This window comes from Ictalurus punctatus, chromosome 17, assembly GCF_001660625.3.
Source record: "Ictalurus punctatus breed USDA103 chromosome 17, Coco_2.0, whole genome shotgun sequence".
Lineage (NCBI taxonomy): Eukaryota > Metazoa > Chordata > Actinopteri > Siluriformes > Ictaluridae > Ictalurus > Ictalurus punctatus.
This window is the reverse complement of record NC_030432.2, coordinates 20,178,812-20,200,021: the sequence shown is the minus strand read 5'-3', so window position 1 is coordinate 20,200,021 and position 21,210 is coordinate 20,178,812. Positions and strand designations below refer to the sequence as shown.

Genomic DNA, 21,210 nt, shown 5'->3' with positions numbered 1-21,210 from the left:
TTCCACAGAGCCGTATAGTAAAAAGTAATTATACGATGGACAGCTGAATCCACAGGATATTAACCCTCTAACCTCTTCTTGTCTTCGTGCCAGCTCTGTGAAGATCTATTCACCAAGATTAGTGACAACGGAGACAATAACATGTCCTACTCTGTGGAGGTGAGAATGACACTACAATTTCTACGCACATCAGGAGTAGAACAACGTGTTAAAATCACGCCACTCATGCTAAAGCCTCTGATCTAGTTACTGACCTGCCGATCTCAGATACTGTTATATGTATAGTGTCCAGCCTGTGGTACAGATGTTTCCTTGTGTATGTTCAGGTCAGTTATATGGAGATCTACTGTGAGCGAGTGAGAGATCTGCTGAACCCAAAGAATAAAGGAAACCTGCGTGTGAGAGAGCATCCCCTCATGGGGCCGTACGTGGAAGATCTGTCCAAGATGGCCGTCACGTCCTACAACGACATCCAGGACCTGATGGACTCGGGCAACAAAGCCAGGCAAGTGGAAGTGACTGGGTTTTAACTATGCAAAGTAATAGCGTAACAATATTACCTAAACGTAGCACTGCACTAACATTAGCTGGCTAACTAGTTAGTTAAGTTCTCTATGAAGCTAGCTAATGTTAAGGTCTTGTGGTGGTATCTTATTGTCGAGTATGTGGTTGGACAGTGTAATTAGATTTCTAAATGAAATCAACTCCGAAACAAGGAACATGACTGCTTTAAATCGAAAAAGAACCAAAAAGTGATTCTGTACACGTTTAAAAAAACAACAACACGTGTCTCTGGGTCGACAAGAGGCGGAGCTTAAGTAACATTTGTTTATCCAAGCACAAACGTGATCATGTGACATCACCACAGCAGTTCTATCGAACCTTAACTAGCTAGGTATTTAGCACAGCTAATTTTACTGTTTAGTAGCTAGAACGGTTAGATCAAATTTGTGACAAAATGATCAAATTTAAAATAAGCCCCACCCCTTGTGGACCCAGAAATGTATGTTGATCACAAAAGAGGGACTGTAGAGAAGCACTTTCAGGATTAACGTTTCTTTTTTTGTGCTTATTACATTACTTAGATCAGACGTAATCCAAATGTAATCAGAATAAATTTCAGCGTTTAAATAACTCCGTGTTACACACCATCTCTCTCTTGTTGCAGAACCGTAGCAGCTACGAACATGAACGAGACGAGCAGCCGCTCTCACGCCGTCTTTAACATCATCTTCACACAGAAGCGCTTCGACTGTGACACGGACAACACCTTGGAAAAGGTGCGACCTTCTAAACACGTGGCCATTTTACACTGTTCCACCATGAACCTTAGGGGTGATTGTGCTTGTTTAAACATGGGAACCATTGAAAAAAGAGAAGAGGCAGGGTTTACTGTATTTTTAGCCAAATAAATAAGCCAAAGTTTGGTTTAGTGTTGTTAAGAATGGTAACCTGATCACAGTTTTGGGGATCTTTTTGGTGGAGATTATTGCTTTTTTTAATGATTATCTTTTGTATTATTATTAAATATACAGACATGGCTCTGGCCAATGAGACATTTTTAATTCATGAACACAGCATGAAGGTTATATAAATCTCCCTGGGAGGAGAATGCAGACTAACCACTACACAGGTGCAGTGTTCATTATTTAGCTGATGCTACTTGTTTTCTCACCGGATGCAGGTCAGCAAAATCAGCCTGGTGGACTTGGCAGGCAGTGAGAGAGCCGACTCAACTGGAGCCAAAGGCACCAGACTGAAGGTGAGACTCTCTTCATTCTGCAGTCCTGAGTCTCTTAATGTGTTACACTGTACATTAATGCACTACATTTTCCGAACATTATCTAAGTTCATGATATTATTATCCATACTGTGTTTAAGGCCTGTTTTATACACATTTTATTCATTGCAATTTAAGCATGGACACAAACATTAAGCACTCACCACATACAAAATGACAAAATGTCTGATTAAACATTTATATAATTTTTTAAAGAAATGTAACATTACATAACAGCCTTCTGATTGGTTAGTACATTATTATTTACAGGCAGGAACTGCACTTTGGTTATGGTGGCATTTTGAGTGGGAAAAGCACTCTGAATGGTTACCGTGGTATTGGGGGTGGGACTGTGGTCTGAATAGTTACAATGGTATTGGAGGTGGGACTGTGATCTGGTTGGTTGGTTACAGTAGTATTAGGGGCTGGACTGTGGTCTGAATGGTTACAGCGGTATTTGAGATGGGACTGTGGTCTGAATGGTTACAGTGGTATTGGGGGCGGGACTGGGGTCTGGTTGGTTACAGTGGTATTGGCGGTGGGACTGTGGTCTGAAAGGTTACAGTGGTATTGGGGCGGGACTGTGGTGTGGTTGGTTACAGTGGTATTAGGGGCGGGACTGTGGTCTGGTTGGTTGGTTACAGTGGTATTGGGGCGAGACTGTGGTCTGGTTGGTTACAGTGGTATTAGCGGCGGGACTGTGGTCTGAATGGTTACAGTGGTATTGTCTGAAAAGCGTCTCTTACCACTTAATATGCTGCTTTCTTTACTGACATACAAAGCTTTTTCTGTAACATTTAATTTTGTGCTGGAAAATGAATGTTTGGGAATCTAAAATGTTTTTTGTACTGACTCGATCATGTAGAAATCATAAAATAAGAAATCTATAACAAAGTTTGTACTAAATAAAATAGGCTGGCTAAAACTTCTGCACAGTACTGTATATGATAATGATAATATAATAATGTGGCTGTTGAATATTGCTTTGTATTGTATTTATACAACAGGAGTGAAAGGACTGGCATAAAATGCTTTTTCTGTGAGATGTTATAACTTTAATTGTGTTTTTTTCTGTCTGTAGGAAGGAGCAAACATTAATAAATCCCTGACCACACTGGGCAAAGTGATTTCGGCTTTAGCTGAAACGGTGAGAAATCTGATTTCAGAACATTAAATATGGAACAGCTTGTACTGTGTGCTAAGGAAATGACATTATATTATCCGTATTACTAAGTGGAATGGACTATAATGGTATAATGTGTTTTCCTTTGTATTTATCTGTAGGACTCGTTACCAAACAAGGTGAGATACTGCATCAGAATGTATCTTTTGCTGAGTCAATTATACTTATTATCCTTATTTATACTTACTTATTGGAAGAGTAAATACACAAGTTAAATAAAACAATAATTCATTTGAAGTGATCAACATATTTACACTGTAATTTCAGTGCTGCTTAAATGCAGCCTTAAAAGCTGATCCCGATGTTTCTGTCTGTAGAACAAGAAGAAGAAGAAGGCGGAAAGCTTCATCCCCTACAGAGACTCTGTACTCACCTGGCTGCTCAGGGAAAACCTGGGTACGAGGCATTTCACATCCCATAATAACAGTTCCCTTATTATTATTATTATTATTATTATTATTATTATTATTATTATTATTATTATTATAAACACGTAGATGTTAGAATGATTGTATTAGAAGTTGTATTACTTATTTCCAATTCAAATCTGGACAAATAAGAAATAAAAACACTATGATACATGCTGTTATGGGAAAATAATCAATTCCAGGGTAATGTGTTGCCACCCCAAAGTAGATTATTTTACTATAACAGCACATACTGTGGTTTTAAATGTATTTTTTTTTTACTTTTATGGACATTAAATACATTGAATACCTTTAATATTGTAGTCCTTCCATAAATGTTACATAAACCTCTCCTTACAAAGAACGATTACCGTATAAGTCCCTGTGAATGAGCAGTTACTATAGAAACAATGGTGTATTAGAACAAACAAGTGTATTAAACTGCACTGTGGTATGATAATAATACGTTATAATAAGTTTCTGAATCCCACTATCGGTAATAATTTCTTACAGCTTATCACGCCATATGAATAGAATGATATACCATATACTGCACTGTGTGTGATCAGGTGGAAACTCGCGTACTGCCATGGTAGCAGCTCTGAGTCCTGCAGATATTAACTATGATGAGACACTCAGCACTCTCAGGTAAGTCTGGCTTCACTAATGCAATAAAATCCAATTATTAATCTACACTAAATGTCCAAATGTTTGTAGGCTCCTGACCATCAAATCCAATCTGTCCTCAAACATCCCATTCCAGAATCATGGGCGTTAATATGGACTTGGTCTTCCCCTTTGCTGTTATAATGAGCTCCAGTCTTTTGGGAAGGCTTTCCACTTGATTTTGGGGCGTGGCTGTGGGGATTTGTGGTGGTCATTCGGCTACGAGAACATTAGTGAGGTTGAGGTCAGGTGCTGATGTTGGGATGGTGAGGAGGCTCCAGTTCCAGTTCATCCCAAAGGTGTTCAGTGGGGTTGAGGTCAGGGATCTGTGCAGGACACTTATACCTTCTTCCAACCTTCACACACCACGTCTTCACGTCTTGGAGCTCATTTTGCGCACTTTGTGTCATGCTGGAACAGGTTTGGGACTCTTAGTTCCAGTGAAGAGAAATTGTAATACTACAGCATACAAAGGCATTCTGTACAATTGTGTGCAACTTTGTGACAGCAGTTTGTGGAAGAACCACATATGGGTGTGATGGTCAGGTGTTTACAAACTTCTGGCCATATAGTGTGTCTCTCCTGCACTTCTCCCATCATCCCAACTGACATTTTGTTCAGCACAACAGATGGTCTACACTCAGCAATTTTTTTTACAGTCAGTAATTACACATATATCAAGGTTATGTTTTGTTGTTATGCGCTCAGATACGCTGATCGTGCGAAGCAGATTCGTTGTAACGCTGTCATTAATGAAGACCCCAACAACCGTTTGGTGCGTGAGCTGAAGGAGGAAGTGGCTCGTCTGAAGGACCTGCTGTACGCCCAGGGCCTCGGCGATATCATAGAGAGTGAGTCACCATCATATTATATTATTAATACTGTAATGTTTTAGTCATGCAGGCGAGTCCCATACATGTGAATCACAGAATACAATATATGTATGTATGTAAATTTTAGAAAATGTTTGTCTCTTGTTAGAGCCAGGAAGGGATTGAGGAAACATAGGGCAGAAACACAGGGACATGGGACCATGAGGTTGTTTCCAGAAACATTTTAATATATGAATTGAAAACATATGACCCTGAGTCCTGGGAATATATATATATATATATATATATATATATATATATATATATATATATATATATATCGAAAGATAAAGCCATAGGGACATCAGGCCCCTGGAACACCTTGTGAATAGAGAACATAGAACCTATGAACAAATAACCTTTGGAGGATGGAACCCTGAAAGATACGGTTCGGTAATATAAGACCCAAAGAATATAGGCCTCTTGGGAAAAATGCTCTGGGAATATTGTGCCTTGTGTACATAGGACTCTGGGTATATATGGCCCTGGTAACAAAAGATTCTAGAAACACTTTTCAGAAAATTCAGAATACATGACTCTTGAAATATATGAACCTGAGAATATAGAGCACTGGGAATATAAAGCCCTGTGAGTGTAGGATTCTGGGAAGATAGGGCTCTTGGAATATAGGAGCCAAGGAACACAGGACTCTGGGAATATATGGTTCTGGAAACATAGGACTCTGGAAATATGTAAGGCCCTGGGAATCCAGGGATGAAGGACTCCAGGGATGTAGGGCTCTAGAAACATAGGATTCTGGAAAGATATGATTCGGGGAATATAGGACTTATGGAATATCAAAACCAGGGAACACATGTTTCTGGGCACTGGGAGTATAGGACTTTGGGAACATTGGACTCTAAAAAAAAAAAGTACGACTCTGGGAATATAGAACCCTAGGAATGTAAGACCCTGGGAACATAGGACCCTGGACACCAAGGTAGGAATCTGGGAGCATGTGTACCTTCATTCTACTTACGTATATGAACATCATAGAATCCTGGGAATTCATGATCACATTGAACAAGGCAGAAGAAAACACAACGCTAGCTGCATTTATCTTCTGGCTTCTGTGGCTAAAGTCAGGATTATGGGTGCTAGGTGATTGTATCTAAGGGATGCATCTCTTTTCCTCTCTCTTTTCCTCAGCCTATCGAGCTGCTGGTCCTGGAATACCTGCTCTGAAATGTGTGTACAGTATTTCTGCACCCCAGTGCCTTGTAGCTTAATAAAGACCATAGCAGAGGCTCAGGACCACCACACCCACTCCTAAACTAGACTAATGTTCTGAAATGCAATGTGGTGTTCCCGGGTCGCTCCGTTCAATTGTACGCGCTTCCAGCTCATTTTTAAGGCAGTTAGCAGCTGGCTTGGCCCTTCTCTCTCTCTCTCTCTCTCTCTCTCTCTCTCTCTCTCTCTCTCTCTCTCTCTCTCTCTCTGCCTACGTTCACATTAGAAGATGAGTCGCTGATATCTTGCTTAGTTTTGTTCTTATTACTGTTACATTCTTTGTTTATGCTATCTTTGAAACTTAATTAACTGTTATAAGATAAATATAAATGTCTTACTAATAGTCAATATTAAATGATGACTCTCTGATCGTGTGCTTTCCCACCTTTGCTTAGGAGCTAGTCAGGAAGCAGAACAGCATGCTAAATATTGAATGTTTTTATTTAGTAACAATAAAGCTGGCTAGGCTCCTGGGTTTTTTTTTTCCTTTTCATCTCGGCAGAAAACAGAGCTAGTAATGTTTATAACATATCACTGTTATTTTAGTTTAAAGCAAATGTAGTCTCTCAGCCAAGATTTGTTTGCTTTTTTTAGTTTTGTATCGGATCTATGAGACTAATGCTGCTAAGAAGTAATTTGCTACAAACTTCATCATTAAGAAGCATAAGCCGTTTTTTATTTGAAAATACCAGAATATTTACACATTTAAGCTATCTGCTATACCATCAAACACTGCACAATCAGGCCTGATTGGAGATTGCAGTGATACCAAAGGTCCACATGGTTGCCCTCATAACGTTCAGATACATGGTGAAGTTCAGTTCACAGTAAGTCCCATTGTGTCCTAAATCACATCAGCATCACTGAATAACTGTGGATGTGGCATAAAAGATTTTATTTTTTAGTAACATTAGCCTTGTAGTTCGCAATAAAGCAAAAATGAGACATCAAACATGTTTTGGCTGATTGACTGCAGTTAAGGGAAGAGTAGATTTGTGGTTTGAAGGATTTCTGGAGCCAGTCATTGGACCTTACCTTAACTTTTACTATTTCCTAACTAATCCGTTACCATAATTGCATCTCTGAGTCACCTAGTTTATAAATAATCCCTGGTCACATGTCACTTGTTAATGTGAACGTAGGATCTCTGAAGCAGATCAGCTATGGCCTCATGAACAGCACTTGGTCATGGCCCAGGCATGGTTACAACCCTGAAATGAATTTGAGGTGGAAAATTAAAGACCGAGTAGTTTTAGTTTTAAAAGTAACACTGTTCTGAATGTTTGAACAATGTCCCGGTCTGAATGCTTGTTGTTAATGCAGAGTCCTCAAATTTATGCTCATTGTTTTTGCTTTGTACTGGCTCTGTAATGAAATGCCGAAGTTTCCTTTCATGACTTTTTTACTCTTCCTCTTCTCTCTTGTTCCCTGTGTCCATATTTATCCGTTTCTCTGACCTCCACTCTTTCCTGCCTCATGCTCCTGTTGTTCTCTTTCTCTTTTCCAAAACATTTCTGGACAGACTTGTCCAGCTACAGCGCTAATATGAATAATCTCTGGGCTGTCAATCAAAGCCGTGATCTCTTCACAGTGACCAATGCGATGACAGGGATGAGTCCTTCTCCCTCGCTCTCGGCTCTCTCCAGTCGAGCCGGATCCATCAGCAACTTACACGACCGGATCATATTCACCCCCGGCAGCGAGGAAGCCATCGAGAGGCTTAAGGTAAAGGAGGGGTTGTGGATGGAGGGATGAATGGAAAAGCATATAGATGGATAAATTGTTGGATCATTTGATGGATGGATAAACTAACAGATGTACAGTTACGGATGGCACATATGGTACATACTTGATGGACGGATGGATCGGTAGATGGATGGGTAGGTATAGGGAAGGATAGATAGATAGATGAAAGGATGCCCAAAGAATGGATGGATGGATGAATGGATGATTTGGATGGTTAGATGAATGGATGGATGGGTGGATGAATGAATGGTTAGATGGATGGTTGGATGAATGAATATATGTTAGATGGATGGCTGGTGGATGGTTGAATGGATAAGTGGATGAATGAATGGTTAGATGGATAGGTGGAAGGTTACATGAATAAATTACTATATATATGAATAAATGTATGGAGAGGTATATGAATAGATGGTTAGATAAATGAATGGATGGATGACCAGACTGAAGGATGGATGGATGGATGGATGAACAGATTGATGGATGGTTAGATAAATGAATGGATGGATGGTTACAACCAAATGAAAGCAGTTTGTGGTGTTAGATTCAGACTGTAAGACCTTAAGACATTAAGCCATGAGTTTCATTACTTGTTGTGCTGCCTTTAGGAAACAGAGAAGATCATTGCAGAGCTCAATGAGACGTGGGAGGAGAAACTGCGGCGCACTGAGGCCATCAGAATGGAGAGGTCAGACACACTCGAGTGTCTCAGTCCAAATAATAAACAAATAATTCCAGTCCTGGAGTCCTGAAGGACCTAATACGTGTGGTTTCCATCCAACTTTGTTTATGCAAACCAAAAAAAGTATTTTATGTTGGTATGCGACAAATAATGCAATTTCAAATGAGCTCTGATGAAGATGTGTCTTTCCATGGTTAGATCCAATACTTCCATACATAGCGTTTAAAAACAGAGCACTATCTATGGAACGTATTATTTACTGTCTTTCTGCTACAACGCTTTCCTGGTGGCCACGCCCAAAACTAAACCATTGTGCCAAAATGATGTGCCATCTACGCTAGTAGACTGTTGTGACCTGCTAATTACAAATGTAACCCCGACTGTGGTTTGTTTCAGTTTCTAACGGGAATTGGCTTAATGGTTTGAATTAAACATTTCAACACTGAATTCTAATGGTTTTAATGGTCTTTAAGACTCTAATCATTATTGAGTCAGTTACAGATTCAGGATATAACCAATGTGTCATCATTTGAATTACAGCTACAGTATATAGTACATCAGTTAGAGAAGTCCATTAGACCGCCAATCACCATTGAAGGTCACAGAGACCATCAAAGTCCTGTAGAACCCCTTAAAATCCCATTAGAAATCCATTAAACAGCTGTAGAATCAGGTCACCTGTTAAACCATCAGGACTCTTTACGTTGGGATATCAATCCATATGGAAATGGATATACATGCTGTATAGCTAACTATGCATTCAGCTCTCCTGGTTACCATGACAACTGGCTACAGCTACACATCTAAAACCTAATCAAGCTCAAATCTCGCAAAACAAGCAATACCATAGTATAAAATAGTAAGTTAAATGATCTAGTAAGATATGTTTGATATGAAAACTGCACATGTTCAGTTATCTGATAGTATTTGTGTAAAAGTGTGAACCTTTCCCCATAGGGAGGCTCTTCTGGCTGAAATGGGCGTGGCTATGAGGGAAGATGGAGGCACGGTCGGAGTGTTTTCACCCAAAAAGGTCAGAGGAAAATCCTAGATTCTCAGATCTCAGTGTTCCTATTATAACTGGTGGATAATTGAGAATTTGCATTGACAATTATATGAAATTTCAGACGCCTCATCTGGTCAATTTGAATGAGGACCCGCTGATGTCTGAATGTTTGCTGTACTACATCAAAGACGGAATCACCAAGTGAGAGTTGTTCTTTGATATTTTGATATGCGCAATAAAAGTGTGAAATCTACCTCTATCAAACACTGACTCGTTTTGTTCCAGGGTGGGCCGTGATGTTGCTAGCTGTAGGCAGGACATTGTCCTGAGTGGACACTTCATTAAAGAAGAGCACTGCATCTTCACGAGCAGCACTGGACCTTCAGGAGAGGGAGTGGTGGTACTGGAGCCGTGTGAGGACTCAGAGACGTACGTCAACGGCAAGAGAGTGACTGAGCCCACAGTTCTCAGATCAGGTGAGTCTGATTGGATAAGTTCCTGTTCTGTGTTCCTGTATCATTGCAGGAACTGTGACACAGTAACCCATGGACGAGGCGTACAAAGACGTTTTGTTGTTCTTTGTCGTTTTGATTTGTCATGAAAATCTGGTGCTAACATTAATGTAGTTATTCACTCGAGGTACTAAGAGCAATTTTACACTTTGTGAAAATCTTTGCAATTTTGTGAAAAACGTTTGTGATTGACCAATCAGCTCCACAACAAGAGTTCCTGATCTGAAGGAGTAGGAACCACAAGCTCTTTGACCGTGGTTGCAGGAGCTTCTAGTTCCTCAAATGTGGTTCCAGGAGCTTTTACTTCCTTAACTGAGGTTTCAGAAGCTTTGGGTTTTCTCAACTGTGTTTCCAGGAGATTTAAGTTCCTTGATTGTGGTTCTAGAAGCTTTTAGTTCCTCAGCCATGGTTCCAGGTACTTTTAAGTCCTTCATCGTGGTTTCAGGAGCTTTTCATTCCTCAACCCTGGTTTCATTCCTGTACCCTTGGACAAAGCCAAGGAACTAAAAGCACCCTGTTCAAGGACTTAAAATGTTCTTGTTTCTAATAGCACGGTTGTCACAGGTGGAATACCTTTGTGAGATACAATTTTAAAAATAATTGCTCACGGGTTCTTTGGATAGTTATGTTTTTTTCTTGTTGTTGATGATACCTTCAATCGGTAACCTTCCGCTGTGTGTGGCATTCTTCTCAGGGAACCGTATCATTATGGGAAAGAGCCATGTGTTCCGATTTAATGACCCGGAGCAGGCAAGGCAGGAACGCGAGAGGACACCATGTGCCGAGACCCCCATGGAGCCCGTGGACTGGGCCTTCGCTCAGAGGGAGCTTCTGGAGAAACAGGGCATAGACATGAAACAGGAGATGGAGCAGAGGTATGGCAGTCACAGTAATAATAATAATAATAATAATAATAATAATAATAATAATAATAATAATAATAATGATAATAATAAACACCATAATAAAGCAAGCCAGGATATAGCTGTGCATGTTCTTGATCAATCAGGCATGGCTTAGTGGTTATCTCCACCTTACCTTGATGTTTGCGTTGTCTTCAGACTGCAGGAGCTAGAGGATCAGTACCGCAGAGAGCGAGAAGAGGCGAGCAACCTTCTGGAGCAGCAGAGACTGGTGAGCAGTGCTAGCAAGTCTGAAAAAAAGATAAGGGACTGCAGAAAATGCTAAATTTTAACCTATATTTTGACTTTCAGGACTATGAGAGTAAGCTAGAGGCTCTTCAGAGGCAGGTCGACTCCCGATATTACCCAGAAACCACAGAAGAGGAAGAGGAACTGGAAGAAGATGGTGAGGAAAGATCATATCGACATTAATGTCAGCATGCTCAGAAAACACACACAGCCAACTATGTACCAGTGCCAAATACACTGTATGGCCAAAGGTATGTGGACAATCTGTGAACAGTCTTTGCGTATACCAGTGTATACGAATGATTGTACTCAGAGCTAGAATATATAAGGGGGGGGGGGGGGGGTAATTGGCCCTAGAACAGAGCCTTGTGGAACACCATACTTTATTTTGGTAGTCATAGAGAAATCCCATTTTCTAATCGATCTAGATGAATATAATGATCTATAGTTAAATATAGACAATATAGTAAAATAACACGCAAACATTAGAGATGTGTTGGTTTGTGTTAGGGTCTTTAGCCCAGAGTCTACATTATTATAGATTATTTGCAAAACAGTACACTTCCCTATGATACACTTGTTGTTGCAACTCAGGCGCACTTGTTTTGAGCAAGAAAAGCGCAAAGCCGTTTATGTTAATAGTATCAAATTCAGACATGCGCGTTTTAATGTCGCGCAGTGCCGTGGACTAAGCATGAAACTGAGCTGGCACTCTGGGGTTTCCGGAAATGGCGCTTCTACCAGTTCACCTCATTGCGGGACCTGCTGTGGGGCAACGCAATTTTCCTCAAAGAGGCCAACGCCATCAGCGTCGAGCTCAAGAAGAAGGTGAGAAAAGGTCTCAGTTCTGACAGCTTCACTAACTAAACTTAATATATTAACCTATAGATATGTCATGATTGTGCGTTATGTAAGAAGTCGTGCTGTTATTGGAAAAAATTCCACAACAGGGTGAAGTGATGCAGACTTTAAGAGAAGCAGGTTTCTGTTTACACCCTTAAGTTGATTATTTTCCAGTAACAGCACACCCCCAATTGTTTTATTTCTAATGGATATGCCAACTATCGCCATTTCTATTCATTAGAGAGCAACAAATCGTACTTTTTATCCATTTATTGTTACACCGAATGTTGGTGAAACAAGTTAGTCATGTTTCAAAGCTCTTATATCTTTGACATTTCAACCTGCAACATAACTAGATACTAGACATGCCATATGGTTTATGGGATATACAGTAAACTTGTTTTTAATTATTATTAGCTGATTTTTGCTCTGTGTGTGTGTGTGTGTGTGTGTGTCTCCAGGTTCAGTTCCAGTTTGTTTTACTGACGGACACGCTTTATTCTCCGCTCCCTCCTGATCTCCTGCCTCCCAGCGTGGCTAAAGACCGTGAGAAGAGACCTTTCCCTCGCACTATCGTAGCTGTGGAGGTGCAGGATCAGAAGAACGGAGCCACTCATTACTGGACCTTAGATAAATTAAGGTATGGAATTCTGTTATGTATACAGTACTTATGCAGTAGTAGCATGAGTGAAATGCTAATGCTATGAGGTTAATATCGCTAATTCCAGCCACTGACAGGATGACCACGTTTGCATTTTGAACATTTTTATCATACTGTAGAGTTTTACTCTCATCTCAACGGAGACTGAACACCATCACTGTGAAAGAAGTAAACAAATCAGGACAAGGGCGAGACATTCAGTTTGAGTTGTACTTTCATTTCAGGATTATTCTAATGATGGAAGTTTATTGTAGGGACGGACAATACGACGATGTAATATCCGTATTGTAATAAATTATGCCACAATTACACTTGTTATTATTATTATTATTATTATTATTATTATTATTTAAAATAAATAGGAGATTTGATGTAAAAGTGTTGGACTGAATCTTTAAAATTGTAAAACTTTTAACAGAATGTATATGTTTCCTCCTTTTCACTTATATATTTATTTATCATATATACAATGAATGTACATGGACAACTCCAGTTCCAAAAAAGTTGGGACGCCGAGTAAAATGTAAATAAAAATAGAACGCAATGAATTGCAAATCACCTAAACCCATATTTTATTCACAATAGAAGATAGAAAACATATCAAATGTTTAAACTGAGGAAATGTACCATTTTAAGAAAGAAATAAGGTCATTTTGAATTTGATGTCCGCAACACGTCTCTCTCTCTCTCTCTCTCTCTCTCTCTCTCTCTCTCTCTATATATATATATATATATATATATATATATATATCTGCTCTGCTCTGGCATCCTTCCGTCTTCGGGAGACGATGGTGTAGCATCCGTTTCGGGTGAATTTATTTGCATCTTCTCGAGTGGCTGTACAAGCCAACCCGTGAGTCCTGGTTGCGTTGCCGCAGACAAACTGAGTCGCACGCTGTGGCCGAAATTGCCGCACCTTTCTCCTGACTCTCTTGTCAGTAAGGTGCTTAAACCTGTCCCTCTCTGCTTCCTGAGTGCCCCGTCTAAAGGCCAAATGCCAAACGGCCACACGCATATATATATGATGTGTGATGAAAATGAGGATCATGATATGATATTTAGCCCTAGCTTACAGCCACCAGATTAGCACTGTGAAGTGAAACTGAAGTGAATGTTTTTGCAGGCAGAGGTTGGATCTGATGAGGGAGATGTACGACCGAGCAGCTGATATTCCCAGCAGCACCGTGGATGACTGTGACCATGCCCTGACCGGCGGCGACCCCTTCTATGATCGCTTCCCCTGGTTCCGCCTGGTTGGGAGGTCAGTACCGGTCTGTGTGTGTGTGTGTGTGTGTGTGTGTATGTGTGTGTGTGTGTGTGTGCCATGCTTCTCGATGCTTTGGGATGCAGCAGCTGAGCTTCTGCTTTCACACAGATATACAAACCAACACTGGACTGAGTCGCTTTGTTCTTATGTAAATGTCCAGATTTTATAACAAAAACTTCTCTGTCCTGAAGATGTTGGTCGGTCAGATGTCCAGTGTCGCTGATACTGGAGACTCCTTCCTCTTTTTAATGATCCTTTCAGCTGATCTTACTGTACTAGGAAAATCCAGTTTGCTTTGGAGGACACTAGGAGAACGATATAATGCGCCACAGCACAAGAGAACAGCTGGCGTGCATGTTTGGCACTAATGGTACTAAAACGAGCACCGGAACACAAATCAGCCTGCAATGCATTAAACACGAGATTCTGTGAGTGTATATAAATGAGCGGTTATGTGATCGAGGCCCTGATGTACTAAAAATGTGTACGCGCTTGATAAACACCTGAAAAATGTACTAACTGAATTACAGTCAGGGTTTTTATGAAGGATTTGCATCTTTCACATCAGCAATGTGTCTGTTTTGCGTGTCTGCCTTAAAGAATGTGTAATCTTTTGCGTTTCTAGCTAGACCTGTAAAATACTGGGTGGAGTTTATGCGAATACTGTGCATTCATTTAGCAGTGTTATTTAACACAGTCTGGAACAGAGATACTACAAACCTACAATACGCTCAAACTATTCAAATGAAATCCAAATGGTTGCCTCAGATGATTCCTTGGACCAATCCTATGGTGCATAAGGACTTTAGTTACTCCCTGCAATTATTTTCCCGTTTACTGTTTGATGCAACAATGGAGGAAATTTTTTTCTCTCCATTGTCACACGTTATCCTGTCACATACGACCGTCATTAAATATGTATAGAGACATTATGAAGAAAAATTAAGCTTGGAAAGAAGTAGCAGAGATGGTTGGTGCCTGTGGTGGGTGTAGGGCGCTAGCACAAAGCCGTGTGCGTAACGTGTAAATCAAGCAACCAGTTTTCACTCTGATATCTTATTTCATTACTGTTCAACTGGATAGCTCTCGAAGGTTTTAGAACCTGCCTAATATTGTGTAGGTCCTCCACCCCTTGTGCCACCAAAACAGCTCTGACTCGTCGAGGCATGGACTCGACATGACCTCTGAAGGTGTGCTGTGGTATCTGGCACTGAGACATTAGCAGCAGATCCTGTAAGTCCTGTAAGTTGTGAGGTAGGGCCTCCATGGATCGGACTTGTTTGTCCAGAACATCCCACAGACGCTCGATCGGATTGAGATCTGGGGAATTCAGAGGCCGAGTCAACACCTTTGAACTCTTTGTCATGTTCCTCAAAACGTTCCTGAAGAATGTTTGCAGTGTGTCAGGGCGCATTATCCTGCTGAAAGAGGCCGCTGCTATTAGGGAACACCGTTACCATGAAGGGGTGTACCTGGTCTGCGACAGTGTTTAGGTAGGTGGTACGAGTCAAAGTAACAACTACATCAATGCCAGCAGAACATTGCCCGGCGCATGACACTTCCTCCACCAGCTCGCCTTCTTCCCATAGTGCATCCTGGTGCCATCTCTTCTCCAGGTAAGTGCCGCACAAATACACACCACATGATATAAAAGAAAACGTGATTCACCAGACCACCTTCTTCCACTGCTCCATGATCCAGTTCTGATGCTCACGTGCCCTTTGTAGGTGTTTCTGTGGTGTACAGGGTCAGCATGGGCAATCTGACCGCTCTGCAGATACGCAGCTCTGTACTTAGCAAACTGTGATGCTCTGTGTGTTCTGACTCCTTTCTATCAGATCCAGCATGAACTTTTTGAGCAGTTTGTGCTACAGTAGCTCTTCTGTGGGATCAGATCAGACAGGCTAGAGTTCGCTCACCACGTGCATCAGTGATCCTATCTTCAGTTCACCGGTTCTCCTTCCTTGGAGCACTTTTGGTAGGTACTAACCCCTGCACACTGGGAACACCCCACAACACCTGCTGTTTTGGAGAAGCTCTGACCCAGACGTCTAGATATCACAATTCGCTCAGATCCTTATGCGTGCCCATTTTTCCTGCTTCCAACACGTCAACTTCGAGAACTGACTGCTCACCTGCTGCCTAATAAATATATCCCACCCCTCGCCAAGTGCCATGGTAACGAGATAATCAACGTTACTCGCTTCACCTGTCGGTGGGTTTAATGTTATGGCTGATCTGTGTATAATGTATACTACTACCACTTCTCACCGGAATAAAAAGAAATGCTGGACAGGACACAGACACAAACGACAACAGTAGCGGTCACGACATGGCAGAGGAGACGGGCTAATAGCGACCTGAGGGACCTATCACCTGCTAGTGTGAACACAGGATTAGTAAATACAAAGTGTTACATGTTATTTGAGGTCTCAATAAATCAGGGCCTAAGTGCACATGTGAAAGTGTGTGTGTGTGTGTGTGTGTGTGTGAAGGCGTGTACTAACCCAGTTCCCGTGTCTCTGGCTGCACCAGCACTCCCATTCTGAACACGTGCATGAGCGAGCGCATGAGAGACCCCTCCCCCTCCCCCACCCTCTCCGAGCCCGACTCGGACGTAACCGAGCTCGCAGATGAGCGGCATTATGGGAAGGAGGAGGAGGAGGAGTTGGAGGACCTGGACGATGAGATCAGTGTGGAGGAGGGCCATCAGTGCCGAGGCCAGGACCCCTTTTACGACCGCTGGCCTCTGTTCTGTTTAGTGGGAAGGTTGGTGAGGCTTCAGGAGCTTTGCTGCCAGAGGAAACCAGCTCTTTCACACACACACACACACACACACACACGTGCACACACACACACACATGATATCTAAACAAATATGAATACATTATTCAAAAAAACTGATAATGTGTTCAAAATAGATACAAATACAGATATGTATAGCAGGAGCACTTTTTTTTTTTTCGCTTTTATTTTTTGCCCCCAGAAGGTTTTCACGGGGCATCCGGGTGAGCCTAGAGGTGGGTATCAGGACTGGCATCCCAACAGAAAAGTGAAGCAAGCGCAAAGTGTTCACTTTCATGCAGCTGCAAATGAGTGCTCAGACACGAAGCTCAGAGGACAAACACAGCTCAGCACTGTGTGATGCATTTACAGCCTTCATTCATTCATCCTTAGTACCTGCCTGGTCAGAGTCACACTGCTTTAAATTAGGCTGCTGGTTTGTTTATATTTTGGGGTGGTACAGTGGTGCTTGGTTTGTTTGTGCAACCTTTAGAATTTTCTACACTCAGCAAAAAAAGAAACGTCCTCTCACATTCAACTGCATTTATTTCTAGCAAAATTCTTAATGTGTGTAAATATTTGTATTAACTTAAAAACTTTCAACAACTGGTTACATGTAATTATCCACTGCAAGGACGATCAGCTGTCCTTCCTGTCTCCCTGTAGCACTGTCTTAGGCATCTTACATTACAGACATTACAGTTTATTGCTCTGAACATATCTGCAGTCCTCATGCCTCCCTGAAGCAGGTCTATGGCATGTTCACGCAGGTGAACAGGAACCCAAGGCATATTTCATTCTGGTGTTTTTCAGAGTCAGTAGGAAGGTCTCTTTAGTGTCCTAACTTATTGTAACTGTGACCTTAATCACCTCCCGCTTCTAAACTGTTTGTGTCTTCAGGACTGTTCCACAGGTGCATGTGCAATAATTGTTTATGGTTCATTGAACAAGCATGAAAAACATAGTTTAAACCCTTTCCAATAAAGATCTGTAAAGATTATTTGGATTTGACATAATTATCTTTAAAATACCGTCTCCTGAAAAAAGGGACGTTTCTTTATTTGCTGAATATATATTCTTGCATAAATATGAACTAAAACATCATCAAGTCCTGAGAGTAAATAAAGAGAACCCAATTAAACAAATGAGACAGAAATATTATACTTGGTCATTTATTGAGGAGAAAGTTCCAATATTACATATCTGTGAGTGGTTAAAGCATGTGAACCTCTACTGTAGGATTAGCAGTTAAACTGAAGGTGAAAATAGAGTCAGGTGTTTTCAATCAATGGGACGACAATCAGGTGTGAGTGAGCACCCTGTTTTATTTAAAGAACAGGGATCTATCAAAGTCTGATCTTGTTTGTGGAAGTGTATCATGGTGTGAAGAAAGGAGATTTCTGAGGACCTCAGAAAAAGTGTTGTTGATGCTCATCAGGCTGGAGAAGGTTACAAAGCCATCTCTAAAGAGTTTGGACTCCACCAATCCACAGTCAGACAGACTGTGTACAAATGGAGGAAATTCAACACCATTGTTCTCCTCTTCAGGAGTGGAGACTAACAAAGATCACTCCAAAAGCAAGACGTGTAATGTCCCAGAGGTCACAAAGGAACCCAGGGTAACTTCTAGCAACTAAAGGCCTCTCTCTCATTGGCTAATGTTAATGTTCATGAGTCCACCATCAGGAGAACACTGAAAGACAACGGTGTGCACGGCAGGGTTGCAAAGTGAAAGCCACTGCTCTCCAAAAAGAACATTGCTGCCCTTCCACACTTTGCTAAAGATCACGTGGACAAGCCAGAAGGCTGTTGGAAAAATTGTTTGTGGACAGATGAGACCAAAATAGAACTTTTTGGTTTAAATGAGAAGCGTTACGATTGGAGAAAGGAAAACACTGTGTTCCAGCATATCCTTATCCCATCTGTGAAACATGGTGATGGTACTATCATGGTTTGGGTCTGTTTTGCTGCATCTGGTCCAGGACTACTCACCATCATTGATGGAACAACGAATTCAGAATTAGACTAGCGAATTCTAAAGGAAAATGTCAGGACATCTATCCATGAACTGCATCTGAAGAGGAAGTGGGTCATGCAGCAACACAACGACCCTAAGCACGCAAAACCAAAGAATGGTTAAAGAAGAATAAAGTTAATGTTTTGGAACGGCCAAGTCAAAGTCCTGACCTTAATCCAGTAGAAATGTTGTGGAAAGACCTGAAGCAAGCAGTTCATGTGAGGAAACTCACCAACATCCCAGAGTTGAATCTGTTCTGTACTGAGGAACGAGTTAAAATTCCTCCAAGCTGATTTGCAGGACAGCTGCCTAAATCTTTAATCCTTTGTTTTAGTTGTTTATCGATAAATATGTAAATATAATAAATGTATGTTTATATATAAAATGATAAATAGGGAAGAAAAAAACAATAGCGTCAAAAGAAAGTCCATGATATCGTAAATGGACCTCGACTTATCTTAATTTTACAGTGCTGTGAAAAACTATTTCCTGATTTCTTCTATTTTTGCACATTTGTCACGCTTAATTATATTAGCTACTCAAACAAAGTTCAATCCAAGACAAAAACAACCCGAGTAAACACAGAATACAGTTTTTAAATGATAATTTCTTTCATTAAAGGAAAAGCATTATCCAGCACCAACTGCCGCCGTGTGGAAAAAGTTATTGCCCCCTTAGTTAATTAACCAATAACAAAATTTTATTGATTAATTAGAGTGGACACACCTAGGCTTGATTACTGCCAGCCCTGCCGAATCTAAACATGACTTATATATAACTTTTCCAGCAATGTAAAGGAAGGGGGGGGGGGGGGGGGTTAATTTTTCATGACACTATAGCTAAAATTATTATTTGTAACCAATAGGCATGTGTACTTCAATCCACAGAAAATCCACTTTGTTTCTATATATGTTTGAAATGATTTGTTTCTGTGGTATTGACATCAGGACACATCTGGTTAGTTTTGATCTGCGCTGTATCAGCTGATGAAGGTCACGATGAAAGAGCTGGTTTCGACTGCAGCGGTCTTACCCAGGCATGCCAGAGCTCGAATTTTTTTATCCCAACATTTGAATCTTTTTTTCGATTGGCTTTCCACATCCTTATTGGCTTGCACACATTAAACACCCAGAGAACTGTGATGTGTGTGGACTTTAGTTTCAATTTTGAGTTAAAGTGAAGTGAAATTCATGTTTGGTTAATGTTTTAATGTTTAATTATTATTATTATTATTATTATTATTATTATTATTATTATTATTATTACTTTAAACTTTGCTTCTGTTTCCCTTCTATATTTTTTTTCCCCGGTTTGCATCTGATCCGTCAGAGCCAAATTTGCGATTTGTTTTCGGATCACTCTCCGTTTTTGTTTATCTGCGCATGCTGTAATTTGTTGCGCCTCACCAATCTTGTCATAAGCTCCTCCCCTCTGGTACCCCTCCTGCCACACCCATGGCCAATCAGAGATGGCCTTAAACCCATTTAAATTAAGCAGGCAGGACTGATTATAAATACTTTCTAAATTAAATTTAAAAAAAGAAAAAAGAAGAGGATTGCAGCCTGAAGTAAAGCGAATGTGCGATTGTAATCTTTCATCTAGATATAAAGCCTTTATACATAATGACTTCATAAGACATGCATAAGCATTGAATAACATTTATAGAAAAATGTATGCATATGTATGGAAAGATTTATTTATTTATATGCATTGCGGTAAAAAAGTCAAGCTAGCATAGATGTTTTTTTTTTTTTTTGTCTCACTAGCTCTTTATTTCTTTAAACACTGATTCGTCTTAACAGTGTTATAAATTGAATAGCCATACATGTTTAATAGTAATTATATATTTAATAATAGTTTAACACTACAGTACTTTCACATTTATTTCAATATATTTTCAATCACCCAATGCTAACTTCTACTCTGCTAACTACATTCGCTATTTTGTTTTCTTTTGTGTTTATTAACACATTTTTGTTCCTTATCACATGCAGTAGGACTCCTTATTCCTTATTCTCCAAGCCAATGTAACCCAGTCAAGCTGTTTCAATGCGGTTTTATCATGTAGAGTACAGAGACTGTAACTGACTAGCCAGATCCTGTGACATGCTGACTAGCCTACTAACAGCGTTGCTTTAAAATAGTTTGCTAAGCTCTCCTTCAATCAAATATAATTACAAACAACACAAAATATTTGGCCTGTTGTTAATAAGAAACGGCTTCATTTTCAAATCTACCGACAAGATGCAGAAATTCATGTGGTAGTAACAAAACTAAAATGGTACTCTCTACTCAAACTGAAATATTTTAACTCCTTAGAAACTTCACCAGCTTAATACTGTGAAACGTAGGTAAAGCTGGTTGAGTCGCTACGTTTCAAACCGATTAATTTGAAAGGAGTTCAGC

The 21,210-nt window shown here is 40.4% G+C and overlaps 1 protein-coding gene across 5 annotated transcripts in view; it reads left to right on the top strand.

Moving 5' to 3' along the window:
• Positions 1-21,210, top strand: part of kif1ab (kinesin family member 1Ab) — a 53,288-nt gene that overhangs the window by 12,485 nt on the left and 19,593 nt on the right. For 3 of the 5 annotated variants that reach the window (XM_053687335.1, XM_017491271.3, XM_053687334.1), the window contains exons 5-25: positions 94-159; positions 327-505; positions 1,169-1,280; positions 1,685-1,762; positions 2,862-2,927; positions 3,065-3,082; positions 3,281-3,359; positions 3,940-4,018; positions 4,745-4,887; positions 7,730-7,863; positions 8,490-8,569; positions 9,521-9,596; positions 9,691-9,770; positions 9,855-10,045; positions 10,776-10,956; positions 11,143-11,215; positions 11,296-11,389; positions 11,912-12,060; positions 12,537-12,715; positions 13,860-13,997; positions 16,539-16,772. In XM_053687335.1, the coding sequence (XP_053543310.1) occupies positions 94-159; positions 327-505; positions 1,169-1,280; positions 1,685-1,762; positions 2,862-2,927; positions 3,065-3,082; positions 3,281-3,359; positions 3,940-4,018; positions 4,745-4,887; positions 7,730-7,863; positions 8,490-8,569; positions 9,521-9,596; positions 9,691-9,770; positions 9,855-10,045; positions 10,776-10,956; positions 11,143-11,215; positions 11,296-11,389; positions 11,912-12,060; positions 12,537-12,715; positions 13,860-13,997; positions 16,539-16,772 (2,429 nt within the window). The remainder of the gene's footprint in view (positions 1-93; positions 160-326; positions 506-1,168; positions 1,281-1,684; positions 1,763-2,861; positions 2,928-3,064; positions 3,083-3,280; positions 3,360-3,939; positions 4,019-4,744; positions 4,888-7,729; positions 7,864-8,489; positions 8,570-9,520; positions 9,597-9,690; positions 9,771-9,854; positions 10,046-10,775; positions 10,957-11,142; positions 11,216-11,295; positions 11,390-11,911; positions 12,061-12,536; positions 12,716-13,859; positions 13,998-16,538; positions 16,773-21,210) is intronic. The other 2 variants (XM_017491274.3, XM_017491275.3) reach the window with 1 other exon arrangement.